Below are 14,930 nucleotides of genomic sequence, written 5' to 3'. Positions count from 1 at the left end.
CATTCTTGTCTGGGCTTTATGATTTATTTATTTTTTCAAAATCCTTGAAATGTTTCTTTTGGAATTTTCAAATAACTTATTTTTCAAGTTTAGGCAACTCTTGAAACCATTTTTTAAAAGAATAAATAAGTAAAAACATTAAGAAAATGCAATAGAATGCAGTAATTTTTGACAGCCTTCCCCAACTTTAAAGCCTGGTTAAAAAAAAATAAAAAAAGATGCTTTTGCAGTCACTCTACTCAGCTTTGATTTCTGCTCCTTTCTCCATTTTTAAGAGCTTTTTAATCCACTCCATTTTAATTGTAGCTAGATTTTAATGTAACTGATTTAAACAGAATTTGACAGAGGTGCAAAGCTTTAAAAGCTGGCAAGTTCCTATGAATCAGCAAGCACAGTATACGGCTGGGGCCACGTGCAATCCAAGAAACTCCCTGTGAGAGCATAAATTGAAGCAAGCTTGGTGTCTTGCGCTGGCTTGCCCTTCAGCCACCAGCAGCCACTACCCACCAGCAATCGGCACCCACGTTGTGGCCACCCAGTCGGGGCACGGGCACCTCTGCACTTGTGACCTCTAGATGAAATGGCCTTGACAAAGAATTTAAGCAGTATTGATACAAACCATTTTTAAAACAAGGGAGGAATGCTGCAAAAAAGTTTAGTAAAAATTACTTCAAATTGGATTGACGTTAATTCCATTTAACTTGCACAGCTTCTGGTACGTGGATACTCCAGACTGCGATTAGATGCATTATTGGAAGTGGTTCAGCTACAGACCGCGCATTGGCAACGTTTTACGCCCTGCTTTTAGTATACACGTCATTGCATATGAACGTCCTTAGCCTTAAGAAAATGCCAGCGAGCTGACTGCAATGCTATCTGGAAAACTTTCATTTTTCATGTAATAATAGGCAAGGTGAAGATTCAAAATAAATGTCATGAAGTAAACACATGTGCTTCTAATACTGCTTATGTAACTCCTGTTTGGGATAAAAGTGACTTCTGAAACATTTTTTTTTATGTATGTTCTTAGTTCAGTGAACACATATTCAGAAATAGCTTACCGGGTTTTGTTCATCAAGTCTGCTCCACGAGCTTTGTAATAATCTAAATTTTGTTGGAATTGATGAGTCACTGGTCTTGGATTTCTCTAAAAAAAAAAAAAAAAAGAAGATTTAAAAAGAATACCTCACTGGAATTTTCTGAGAGATTTAAAGCAAAGACCAGAGGTATGCTCATTAATGAAGATTAGAAATTTAAAGAATCATTTCTTTTCCCAGGATCTCGGTTTCTCAAGGCAGTAATGCCAGTTACATAAGTGTATTCTTAAAATACTTAATACTGAGTGTTACCGGTAAGTCCACTCCATGCTCACAGAAATCAGTGTTTTTCCACACAGCGATGTGGCTGTTGGCTGTAGCGGTAACATTTCTAATTAAATCAGTAATGCCTGGACCGATCTGATTTCTTCCTTGAGTTCAGGTATAGAATTTTACCACCTCCAAGCTTAAGTGATATGTTTTTAAAGAAAACGGTAATAGTAAGGAGAAACTACAGCTAACATTTTGAACTGAATGCATCACTAGCAGCGCCTCGGTTAAGCCCAGAATTAGATTTAGGGGGACAACCCGCACAGTGCCACTAGATGGCAGGCGGAGCCTTTTTTCTCACCAAATTTCACCCAACTCAGAATCCACGAATAAAGAACTGATCTCCTATAATAAAATTTATATCATTAATACTGAAACCACAAGCCACTTGTTAGTCTCCACCTCTGCCACAATGAAACTATTTTACTGAAGCACGCTGCCTTCAGTAGTTCTGAAATGATCCTTTCTGGACTTAATCCACCAAATGAATGCATTATTTGGGGGGGAGCGAAGTAAATGCTTTTAAGTAAAAAAATTTGCATACAGATGAAACCAAAATAACAGAGAGGTACAGAGAGGCCCTTTTAATATATATAAAAATTACAAGAGAAAAATGGCTTAAAGTAATTCATTTCTAGTATAAGAGAAAACAAAATGGTAAATTTCTGCATAATGATCAGATGTATTGCATAGACCAGACCTAAGTACTTTCTAAATATTATTTGCTTTAAAGGTTTATTCATTCATAAGCTGTTGCCTTATATTCTGATCTGCCTTCTTAAGTCCTGCTAGTAGTAAATACAGTTTTAATGAACTACTCAATGACCTTTCCGAAATAATCGTTCACAGGTGAGAGTACATTACATTTTTGATGGAATCAGTCTTCAGTTGTTTCACATGTTGTATTTTTTCCCTCCAGATTTCATTATAGACTGGAGTACCCATAGCCGTATCCTCTCATTTTCCACATAACTGCAGATAACCCTGCTTCCTTGGAAATCTTATTTTTGGAGGAGGACATAGGAGTTGCGTTTTAAAGACCAAAATATTGCATGTGCACAAAAGGAGAGAAGAAGATTTAAAGAGGTGGTAGATATCAAAGGCCACGATGATTTCTGGGGTCAAATTTAAGGCTAGGAATTTCCAGATCACCTCCTGCAGTCAGACTTAATCTTGTATGAAATGCCTCATTTTCTTTCTCTGGAAACAGATTAAACATTTTTAAAATACATCCTGTTTGTAATGTTCATTAAAAAATGAAACAACTAAAAGCTATTAGACAAGCATTAAAAAAATCCTCATCTATCCTACCACCCACATTGTAATGGCCGCTCTATGTTTTCCTTCTCCTGTTATAAGAACAATATTTGCATAACTCTACCCATTCATATGGCTTGTAAGTCAATCCTCATCAACTGACAGCAATAACAATGAATCAGCTTTAGTTACTATTGCTCTAGTTTGGTAATTCAATGCATTTCTATGATAATCAAATCCAAACTGACGTGATGAGGATAACTGATGGTTCTGCGACTCCTAGGCGAGTAATCAAACAGTGTAACTTTTCTCCCATGAATTAAATAACATTTTTCTTTACATGTCTTGATGACCATTTCAACAAGGTGGAAGAGTAAGCGATGGCTAAAGTAATGGGCACTTCTAAGTCATAAGGCAGCCCTTTGAAAAATTCATGTTACCAGATGCTAGCCAGTTTTGCAATTTGTTTGCAATAACTCAGTACCTATTTAAACTTAGCAAACATTGAAATTTCTTTTCTACCGCCCAATAAATTAAAAAAAAAAAAAACACATTGCTTCTGAATAAAAAAAAAAAAAAGAGGAAAAGATCATGTGGAACAGTATCTTGAAACATATTTATGCAGAAATGACAAGCAATTCCAGACACGAAAGGCTGATCTACTATCTAAGCACTTAAAGCCATTAATAGGAATAATGATCTAAGAACATATGAATGAGGCTCAAGCATTACTTTCACAGGGGCCTATTTAAATTCCTATGAGGTTTAAAGGTATCAAAGGAAGAAGCAGTTTAAAGTACTATTGCATGCTGTGAAGAAAAAGCCCTCAGAAAAAATGCTGTTGAAAAAACATTAGAAATGCAAGACAGTAAATACCAAGGGTTACTGCTGCAACTCATTTTGTAACACTACAGAGATATCCTTTTGGAAAATTTCATTATTTAAAAAAAACCCAACCTGACATATATGTTAGCAGACAAGTATCTGTGAAGTATCACCACAGAAATTTTAAATACTTCTGAAAACTGAAATTCAGACAGCAAAAAATACGGTTTTATGAAAATCATGATCTTTATGTCACTGTGATTGTCCTTTGAATTTTATACTCTTTTAATTTCAGTAAGTTAAATATAAGAAGTAGAAAAGAAAAGCTACACAATTACAATATCTCTTCCGTATGAATTTTAAAATAATTCCCCTCTCTAAGCATCCAATTTGAGCTGTCCCCTATATTGTATTCCATGTATTAGGACTGAAGGCTAAACAAATTTATTTACAGCAAAACATAGTGCTGTTGTTTAAAATATTTGCAGTAACCACATTTTTTTCCTATACAGTGCAATTTAGAATGATCCTATCTGTATTTTTACTTATTTACACAAGTAAAGTTTTTCCTTTTCTTTTTCAATTTATGTATTTTGACTAGTACCTCAGTTAAAATCTTTTTTCTTAAAAGGATAATGTCAAAATGACAGTGAAATCAACCCTTCAAATTAGAAGTTTGTTGAATCTCCCTAAGAAACTGTGTAAGGGCATTATACAGATGAACACATTTATGTTTTTCCCTTTCTAAGGAAAGAGAGTGCAGAAATCGGAGAGAAAAGCTGCCTGTGCCAATACCAGAAATCCCACTTCCCCACACCCATTTTGTGGGAACAGTCTGCTGGTTTTATGATTCTTCTAATCTTTATTCTAGCTACAGTGAGCTTAGTTTCAAGTGGTAGAAAATGCCCAATTTATACTTTTAAAAGGACAATGTATGGAATTCAGATATAGGAGCACACACAGAAATTGATGTGATTTTGGACTTTGTCTCTTCAAAACGTATTAGCCACAGCCCAAAGGGAAGAGATGCCTTGAAATAGTTCAGGTATCTCCGAGGTACTCCTGCCTCTGAGCCCTTCCTTGCCTAAATCATGCCCCCCCCCCCCCCCCCTCCCCCCAGCATTTGCTTGCTGAAGTCCTAACCCTTGTACTGCTGCTTCTGTTCCCAGCCACCGCCAGACTGACTCACTCCAATTCCCGTGGCTTTTGGGAGGTTCTTGGGGACTTTCTGTTTGGCTTGATTCTCCCCCAGGGACGTGGGGCTGAGCTAAGTTATACCCCGTGCCTGCTCTTCTAGGCGGGGGGCTGAGGCCATGGTCAGAATCACACCGAACGCAGCAGAGATTCCCTAAACTTCCATAAACCGCCGAAAAGCAATTCCCACCAGCTAAGGATCGTGCTCCATATGCTCAAAGCCCCTAGTATAACCCTTTTCCTCGCTGGCCTCCAGAGACATATCACGTCACATTACCCACGGAGTAGACGTGATATAGCAAAGCACGCTTGTGTGTGACAGAAGTCACAGGCAGACTGTTCTACAACATACCAGAAAAAACAGGTTACTGCTGCAATGTAATGTTTCACCATCTGAATACACAACGTTTGTGAAAGTTTACATGCAGGTGCAAGCGGAGGAATCTCTACAACACTCTTTTTTCTTCTTTGTCGAGGTATTTCCTTTCCTTCCTCTTTAGCATTATGAACAGGAAAAAAAAAATCAAACACAATGTTGAGCAAAATCTGAAGGTTCGAGTAAGAGACAACAATGAAAAAAGATTTTCAATATGTCTGATGAAAAATGAGACTTATTTTAGTGAACATGCTATTGCCTCAATGCCAAGGGAAAAGCACTCGTCATTAGAGAAATGAATTGCTCAGCTGTTTATAAGCAAAAAGCTCTGGGGGAATTTCTCAAGGCCCAAACCACAAAGCATTGCAGGGTTACACAAACATATGTTGCAGGTGTTTTTGGGTAGACAGGTGGGAAAACCTCAGCTACTGAAAAATACTCCACTTAATAGACTATATCTGAAACTAGATAACCTAAATGCAACAGAGAAAAAAACAAACAAAACAGCAGCAGTGAATTATACATACACGCTGCAATAGGCTCACCAAAATAATCATCTCACTAGTACCAAACGGGATTTTTTTAAACTAGTTTTTTTTAATATATTAAATAAGTGCTGCCAAACATATATCTTTTTTTCTAAACTAATAATATTTTAAGCCTAAACCAAAGAACAGAATGAACTAAACATATACATAAAAAGAGAAAGATAATGATGCAGTGTTGTTCTTTTTATTTAAATATTTCTAAGGACCCAGTTTGCTCCTTTTTCCGTTCTTTAGCTGTCAAGGCAATATTGGATTTTTTCATAATTCTTGTACAGCCTAAAACACTTTTGTATTAAAATGCTATTTTTATTCCTTTCGTTTGTTTCTAATGAAAGTTGGAGCATATGGCCCTGTACTTAGTAATGACTGGGAGGTCAGCAAAGGTTTACCTTTTCCTTCTAGATCACCTATGCTTCTTTCTTCAATAAAGATAATACAAACATGGCAAGAAGTTGGGCTGGGAACAGAGCTGAAATACAGCAGCTGAGATGTGGATAAGGAATACGGTTTATTCAGTTCAGCAGCAGTTTTTCTATTAGGCGCTAATAATTAATATGAAGTCCATATTAATGTTTACCTAATAGCCTAGCTGCACAGAGAATTTCACCTTTCCTCTTTTTATTCTTTTGTCAGGTATCCAAGCAGCTGTCTCCACTTCATGACTAGAGTTATACAGTATAAGCAATGGCTTAACATTACATAAACATACCACAATACTTTGTATACTGAACAACCAACCCACCCCAAACTCAAGAGCACCCAAAGAAAATGCCATTCCCCAAACAAAACTTTCCTTTCACCTCCTAATTTTCCTCCTCCCTAGTTACACTTTCTGCAGAACAAGCAACCTGCTGGAGCACAAAAGGTATTCCATCCACCTACAAAGCACTGAGCTAAATACTTACTAAAAAGAAAAAAAAACCTAGTGAGACATTAGAGGACATTATGTGCTATCATAACCAGCAGGTCAAGGGAGGTGATTCTCCCCCTCTACTCCACTCTGGTGAGACCCCACCTGGAGTACTGCGTCCAGCTCTGGGGCCCCCAGCACACAACGCACATGGACCTGATGAAGCGAGTCCAGAGGAGGGCCATGAAGATGATCAGAGGGATGGAATGCCTCCCCTATGAAGACAGGCTGAGAGAGTTGGGGTTGTTCAGCCTGGAGAAGAGAAGGCTCTGGGGAGACCTTATAGCAGCCTTCCAGTACCTAAAAGAAGCCTACAAGAAAGCTGGAGAGGGACTTTTTACAAGGGCAGGTAGTGATAGGGCAAGGGGTAATGGCTTTAAACTGAAAGAGGGTAGATTTAGATTAGATGTAAGGAAGAAGTTCTTCACCGTGAGGGTGGTGAGGCACTGGAACAGGTTGCCCAGAGAGGTTGTGGCTGCCCCATCCCTGGAAGTGTTCAAGGCCAGGTTGGATGGGGCTTTGAGCAACCTGGGCTAGTGGAAGGTGTCCCTGCCCATGGCAGGGGGGGATTCGAAGTAGATGATCTTTAAGGTGCCTTCCAACCCAGTCTATGATTCTATGATTCATTCTATTGCCAATTTTAAAGTGGTTCAAGGCCAATAGCAAAACATTATCCAAAACATAGTTTTGGTATGGTAACATAACCCTATGTATGAAAGTAGCACAACATGAGGAGTACCCTGCACAGAACTAATAAAGAACTTCCTTTAATCACAGGAGTCAGGAGATCCATGCACTAATACTGACATTGGCAAATGAACACCATAACCCTCAAACTGGGAATAATGCTTCTTGTTTACAGTTGTCAGAAAGATGCTGTGGGTCTCAATCACAGAACTCGTTATTTACAATCCAATAACATCATAAAGAATTATCATATTTCATAATTTCTAAAGAAAACTGGGGAGTGCTCTTTTTTTAATTTCTTTTCCAAAACAACAAAAATTCCGAGAAAGAACTGAAAAGGAAAGAAAATTCAGTTAATTGGGTCAAAGCAGGAAGAAACCCCTGAACTCTGATCAAGCTGAAATAAATTATTTCCAGTTTTGTTACGTGACACCCCTCCATTCCCCTGGCAACTAGAAATTTCAGATACCAGGAAGGTATTTTAAATACCGTGCGTTATGGTCTGTTTTTAACTTCATACACACATGCTTTCTTTCACATGGGCATTCTATGACAAGAGATGAAGAACTGAAAAAAAAATGACAAGTGAGATTTTAAAAATGCTTCAGTGACTTGACTGAAAGAAATTTCTAGTTGTATATTTTGGCTTCTTGTCCTAACTGATTGAAAAGCCTTTTTTTTTTCCCATTTATAGTTTTACAGCGTATTGCATTTTAACAGGTAGATCAAATCCTACCAAATCAGCTTTTATTGATATTCCAAACAAAAAGACTGTGACCTGACAACGTTCAAGTTCATAACCTGCGTAAAATCCTCATCTTACATCAACAGAATTGCTCAAGTACCTTTTAAATCTGCCTCTTAATTTAGTTGCCTATTTTTCAGCTGAACTCTTGGTTTTAAGAAGTAAATTAACTAAATAGTGAGGTATAAATCTCACAGTGTTCAGCCCTACCCTGTGACAGATTTATGCTCTGGCATCTTGCAGCCCCGCACGGTTAGGAACAGGAGTTTTACAACATTGCGGAGGAAAGATCCAGGCTTTTGAAGGGAACACACAGCAAGCCTCGCTTTACACCCTGGAATGCTCCAAATTATGAGATTTAAAATATGACATCTTTATGTACAGAAAAGCTACCACATTATGGTTTTATTGGCACTCGTTTTGGACAACCTGCATAACTGATGGCTTTGTGACTAATGCAGTTATCCGAAGCTTATACTGATAAAACCCTTATAACCACACTTATAGCATTATGTGTCCTCCAGATACATGCCTATACACAAATCTCACCTATCAGGGAAAAACAAGACCATTTTAAGGTGCTATTTGGTTATTTCTGCTACGTGGAAAAGAAACAGGTTAATTTATGTTCCATGTGTAATGTTCCATGTAAAACACTTGAAAAAGGTCCCTACGGGAGTGAAAAAGGCTCTTTCAAAGAGGCCCATGCACACACCACAGCAAAAGGAGTATGACGTCCAAGTCTTTTCCTCTAAAATGCAGACAGAAGCTAAGGTCCTGGTGCTGTGGGACAGGCAATTCCTTTCATTTTGGGATTCCAGTAATGAGGATACTGCAGAGCCATTTTGATCACTACTGCTCCGTAAAAAGACAAAGGAGAAAGACATCACATCTCCAAACCTAATTTTCCTTAAAAAGTCACAGCAAAGGATAAAATGTACCATTCCAACTTCTATCTTGAAAGTATATTGCTCTTTCAGAGAAGCATTCCCTGTACACAACAATTAATACATTAATATTTACTATAAAATATGTCAATACACCATCAGTATATCTACATTTATATCAGAAAAGACTGAACTTAAATTCCATGATAATAGATTGGATATGATTCAGTAGCTAATCTTTCATACATTATTGAAAAGTTATGAATCTATTTTTATATAACTCACAGTTTGTGTTTTGCAAATTCTACTCAAATAAATAAATTATGATATGGAGAACTTTTGATTAGGTAGAATCAAAGTGCTTTAAGTGTTTTAAGTGCTTCCTTTTGATAAACTACCTTGCAAACGAGAAGTGATTAATTGAACTGTCAGGTTGCACACAAGAAGAACCATAATCACCTCACTCTAACACTGTTAAATACATTTTATTAGTGTAATTTTATAAATAACATCATTACTCTTTAGGAGAGGGTCAGTAGCTTTAGCTGACTTTTTAAACAGAAGTAAACCAATCATTTGAAAGAAACAGCCCCAAGAAATTTACAAGCAGTAAGTTTTAGTGGTAGCTAAAGTAATTAAGACCTTGAAGTGCTTCAGCTTCTTGCTTTAGCATCAAGTACAATCAGAATTGGTTTTACTTTGCTACTAAGGATATCAACTTGCTCAAAGAGAAAGCACAGTTTAAAGTTTTGGCTTCCAACAATAACTTTCTCTTCCATCCTGCCTGTCTACAGTACTTGCCCTTAACATGACAGAGCTTATGAATTCCCAGTGAGTATTATCAGGAGCGCTGATCAGCACTGGAGAATAATTCCTTCCCTATTTCTAAATTTTCCCTGAGTGCCCCTCTGGCCTGAACTCGATGTTGCTGCATCTCATGCCTTCACTTTCCGATTAAAAGGGAAGACACCTCAATAAAAGGCATAATTATGAAATCGGCAGACAAGAATCAAAAATGCAATTTTTTTTTCTTGTTTGCAATTCTTAGTCCAGTTGAGTGATCAGCAAGTAGTTGCCTTGACTATTTACTGAATAATGTGCGTTACTTGCTGTTCTATACAACACTATTACATACTCGTTTTAATATCAGTCGAAAGTGTAAACAATGGTTCCTAACTCGCCTTTAGCCATCTCCTCTGAAAGACTCTGCACATCTCCACCTGCTCAGAAATCATCAGCCATGCCACCAACCCCTCGCTGCCCTCAAGGCCAGCCGCTCTCCTGCTGGGTCACACAAGACCGGCAACGAGAACAACGAAGCCAACTTGCCCTCCTTGCTGGGCTCTGCTTTCACTGCCAGGAGCAGACTGCAGTGCCATCTCGCTCGGCCCTACACAGAAATGGGACAAGTCCTTTGTTTCTGCACCGTCTTACCGGCGGCACAGCTTTGTCTTCACTATGAGAGATGTCACTGTTCAGGAAGCTTGGCTTTATTCTGTATTATTTCCCACCGTTTTCCTATTCATTTAAATGGAATGGCTGCTTAACTTGCATTGATACCATACTTGTAGGTTCTTAACCAAATAACTGGCCTGTGCATACAACACAGAGCAATACTGGGAACTGCATCGTGGTTGGCAATCTAAGAGATCAGCTCGCTCCTTCGAGTGATGACTACTGTGTTACATACGATACTGAGGAATGGGAAGGACTTTGAAAGATTACTCATTCGAAAAGTCTTGACTAGATGACTAATTAACCACTTTCCAAGATTTTTTCCTGAAAATATTACTTGTGACGTAGAGAAGAAGATGACTATTTTATAGTGGGTTGATTAAAGGGTTAACGTATCAGGGGAGATTGCAATGAACTTTGAGAGAGACGAGAAAGTTATTGTACTATGACTATTGACCACACAGCCTTTTTATATTTTAAAATGCACAGGTGCACTGGGAAGGAAGGTTTTGAAACAAATGTACAAAACTGAAGAGGATTTTTAATTCATGGTACACTTACTATTTTTATGTGGTACTATGGCAACATGGCTATTCCAAGTAATTTATCATTAAACTCATAGCTGCCTGTCATACCTTATTCTATTAATGAAACACAATAACTGAATATTTAAAACAATAATTCTTAAAACAAAGCATGGCCTATCTCCTTGCAAAGAAAAAGTTTCTCGTTTTAAGAACATGAACATAAAGAACAAGTTAATAGGGCTTTAACATGTAAAATATATGCAATTCTTAGTTGTATAGCACCACATTAAATAGCTTAGCATGCAGTTACAGAAAAACCATTGATTTACTCAAAGTGATGTGTTTAGATTACATCTAACCTTACTGTATTGGCAAATGGGGAAGTTAGGCCATCAAAATGTTCGGGTTCACTACAAGGAATTGAATGTGGTTATAAAACCAGCAGTCTTGTAAGCGTCCAAGATCTTAATCTTTCAGAAATTAAGGCAAATAGAAGTTCTCTGTGAATCACTGAAATACATGCATTTATTTCTTGTTTCTCCTAATTCCTTTCCTCCCAGAAGAGACAGGTACTTAGCTTTTCTGGAAAAACCTTGTTTCCTTTATCAGTCATATCCCCTGTCAAGGCAACTCTCCTTTAAAGCGTAGGTAACCTTACTTGTACTGCCAGCTCACACGGCATTGGGATATCCATTATCCCAGCTTCCTGATACTTAGTTTTCACGCACCCAAACACCCTAATGTATTACTGCGAAGCTCCCGAAATATCAGTCACACTCTTCGTGATCAGAAAAAAAAAAAGAAAAAAGCAAAAAGCAAACGTTTGTTAAGAGCCCCCCTCCCCCTTGTTGGTATCCCTCTAACAAAATGGACTCCACACCCCAGCAGTACCTCTGTGTGTAGGTACAAATTAATGAGTTGTTAATGCCCAAACACTGCCAGATCCCAACTTCTGATTGGCTGCAATCTGGTCATTAAAGACAGGTAATTAATGCCAGATTGCACACACAATGCTAACAAACAAACAAAACAACCCCAAACCTGCTTTTCTCCTGCCACAAACAGCAAAACAAACAATACTGACATACTGGCAGCTTTCAAAGGACAGTTGCAGCTCTGCAGCGGCACCTCAGTTAATGAGTGTATAGAAAAGAATTTATCTGAAGAAGAAGAAAGTGAAACTCAACAGCCTTTCAGGCACATGAAACTAGCTTGGAGAAAACTCTGAGATGGTGGCAGCTACTTAAGAAGAAAATTCAGCTGAAAATAAATGTACAAAGAGTTCGGTTCAAAATTTCAGTAATGTGTTTTCCCCTTGTCACTTATTGCTCAGATTGTGAAAAAGCTGGAATGCAGATTTCTCTGACTAATCGTTATATGAGTGATCATGACCATATATTATTGCTTAAGTTTTCTAGCAGTACCTGTAATTTCAGGCATGACAAACTAATACGAATTCTTTGAAATGTCATGTATGCTTCATTGTGGATTTAGTTAGATTTTAATATTATATGGGCACTTTCAATGTCAGCAAATAGCTTAAAATACAATGTTGGAAAATATCAGCAGCAGTAACTAGAATATTATTAGCATAACTAACAAATGAATCCCCATCGACCAAGCACAACCACTTTCTTTTTTCTCTTTTTGAATCGATGGCTTATGATAAAAGGTGTCTCCACTGAATTAAACTCCTAACTAGCTTGCTCAACACATAGGGTAACTCACCACGTTAAAATATCGAAAGCAAACTTATTTTACAAAAATATTAGGAATAAATACAGTAAGCTTTCAGACAAAGGATGGTTGTCAGGTTCTTAGTATGCAATGTAAAACTGTAATATTCTATGTAGTGCTTTAGTTTTCTAATAAGTCATTGTGATAAGGTTAACACTTCAACACAGAACAACATACAAATAAGAACACCCAAAGATGAAAATTACTTTGCTTATGTTGCTGTATTAGAATTTTATTTGCTAAAGGGTGAAAACAGATTTGCAAAATTCACAGTTAACTTAAAACAATAGTTTTAAACCTTTTATTCCTAGCCCTGGCTGCCTTCAGGAAGGAAAGAACATCTGGTTATTTAAGGAACACAATATGTTCACATTTTCTATGACTTTTGTTTCTAATTGGGTTTTTTAATTTTTTTTATTTGAACAACTCTAGTTGGAACTATGTTTTTTAATCACTTTATATTTTTCCACTGCCCTATCTCCATATCTCTACTTCTTAATTTCGCAGCCTTTGCTTTGAAAATTAACAGTGCTCGATGGTTTTGATAAGGAAAAAAATGAAGCAAATTGGCCACTCGTGGGATATTAAATACACAGAGACACACCTTCAGTAAATGCTTTTGGATATACACTAAAAAACCTTCCCTTATTTTCTCATTTCACATATACATACTTTTAATAGCCCATTCTTCCATAAGAAGCTCTACTTTTATATTCAGAAGGACTTTAAGTACATAGAAGTTACTTTCATATAAATAATTGAGGTAATTATCTGTTCAAAGATTAGAAATGTGAAACAAATACTCTGCTAAGCAGGTTAACTTTATCACCCTATGCAAAGACAACAACACTGATTTGAGCTCTTCATTCTACATTTTCCGAAGAACTGGAGCTAGCCAAATGCAGAAAAGGCTGAAATTCAATTATTCTGCATTGATCCATACTCATGCCTGTAAAATTAGTATGTCTCAGGCCCCCCCCCTTCAGAGACAGGTGCATTAACTTGTTTTCAGCTATTACAGAGATGTGTATTTCTCTTCTATGGCACTGGAATATATCAGGGATGTGGTATCTAAAATGTCCTCTCATTCCTACTGCCAACCATGGTTCATGAAGTGAAAAGGAGAGCTCCTGCATGCATTAGATTAATGGTGAGCACTAATAATCTTTCATATTATTGTTATTACTGGACAATGCTAAGGCTTCTGCTAGGGTTCGATTCCACAAAAGGTCAGGAAATTCTACTTGTCCATCTGTAAGAAAAAATGCCACCCATCTTTTAAGTATAGCTTTCTTTTGACATTGAGGTTGCTCTCCTGGTGACGACTGCAGTGAAAAGAAGCAAACAAAATGCAACAGGTTCATCAAGCCAAAGTTTATCTCTCCTGATAGTCTACAAGACAAATAAGTAGGGAGGAGATATCTGTCATGTCAGACCAAGTAAACAGAAGAAATAATGGAAGTTATCAGACATGCAAACCCAGATTATATCCAGAATCAGAAGTTATGAATGGAAAGGCCGTATTGGGTCCATCTTAACTACTTCACCATTTATGACAGGATTGTTCCTTAAGAACCTTTCAGATCTATGTAGATACGATCAACCTTTCTTAGTCCAAATACCCCACAACTTCCCTTCAGTGAGATTATTTGGCATTTACTTAGCTGCAAAAATAATCCCGAAGACAATCTATATTAACAAACCTGCAAGAGGCAGATTCCTGTTTGTCCCTGTCCATGACTTCTAAACTGCATTTCTTGTCCACCTGAGATTTAAAGCTCCAAGAGGCAGAGATCAAGCCTCTCTCTGATATCTAGAACAACACTAAACATTCTTGCTATGTTCAACAAATAATGAAATAAGCCACTGGACCATGCAACAGCCTCCCACAGAAGAGTTTCCTGACTTCACATATTAAAACCCAAGTGAAATGTTGGAAGAAATGCCACACGGAACAACTCAGCCCTGGCTCAGGAGATCTAAAATGCATTGAACCAAATGTAATTTTCCATTAGAAACCAGAAGCTGGTGATGGAGAAATGCACAGGAAAACATCAAAGGAGGAAGAAAAATCATTAAGCACTGAATTTGCTAATCATCACTTAACAAGTTACACTACTGACTAAAATCGCCTTGTCTTTTCTTCCAATCTTCTTTTATCTGCTCAAGGAATAACAGCAAACTGAATTATCTTTATGCAGATAGCAAAAAAAAAAGGTATCATAATTTTCCCACTTATATTGGTATATAATCTGTGTACTGACTTTAGACTCCTACAGCACCCATGATGTCTTGGAGTCTTCCTTTTCCTTCTGTGCAATGAAAAATTTTGAAAGACTTGAAAAATTTTTATGTGTAGGTCTTATAGAATAACAAGACTTCCATTTCAGAAATACATTGGATTGAACCAATACA

At 37.4% G+C, this 14,930-nt stretch overlaps 1 protein-coding gene across 3 annotated transcripts in view; it reads right to left on the bottom strand.

Moving 5' to 3' along the window:
- The window catches only part of TBC1D5 (TBC1 domain family member 5), a 328,348-nt gene that overhangs the window by 60,188 nt on the left and 253,230 nt on the right, over positions 1–14,930 (bottom strand). For all 3 annotated transcript variants that reach the window (XM_069772151.1, XM_069772135.1, XM_069772143.1), the window contains one exon: positions 1,062–1,147. In XM_069772151.1, coding sequence (XP_069628252.1) covers positions 1,062–1,147 — 86 coding nt within the window. The remainder of the gene's footprint in view (positions 1–1,061; positions 1,148–14,930) is intronic.

Source organism: Haliaeetus albicilla, chromosome 2, assembly GCF_947461875.1.
Source record: "Haliaeetus albicilla chromosome 2, bHalAlb1.1, whole genome shotgun sequence".
Taxonomy (NCBI): domain Eukaryota; kingdom Metazoa; phylum Chordata; class Aves; order Accipitriformes; family Accipitridae; genus Haliaeetus; species Haliaeetus albicilla.
The sequence above is the reverse complement of the archived record's forward strand: the minus strand, read 5'-3'. Positions and strand labels throughout refer to the sequence as shown.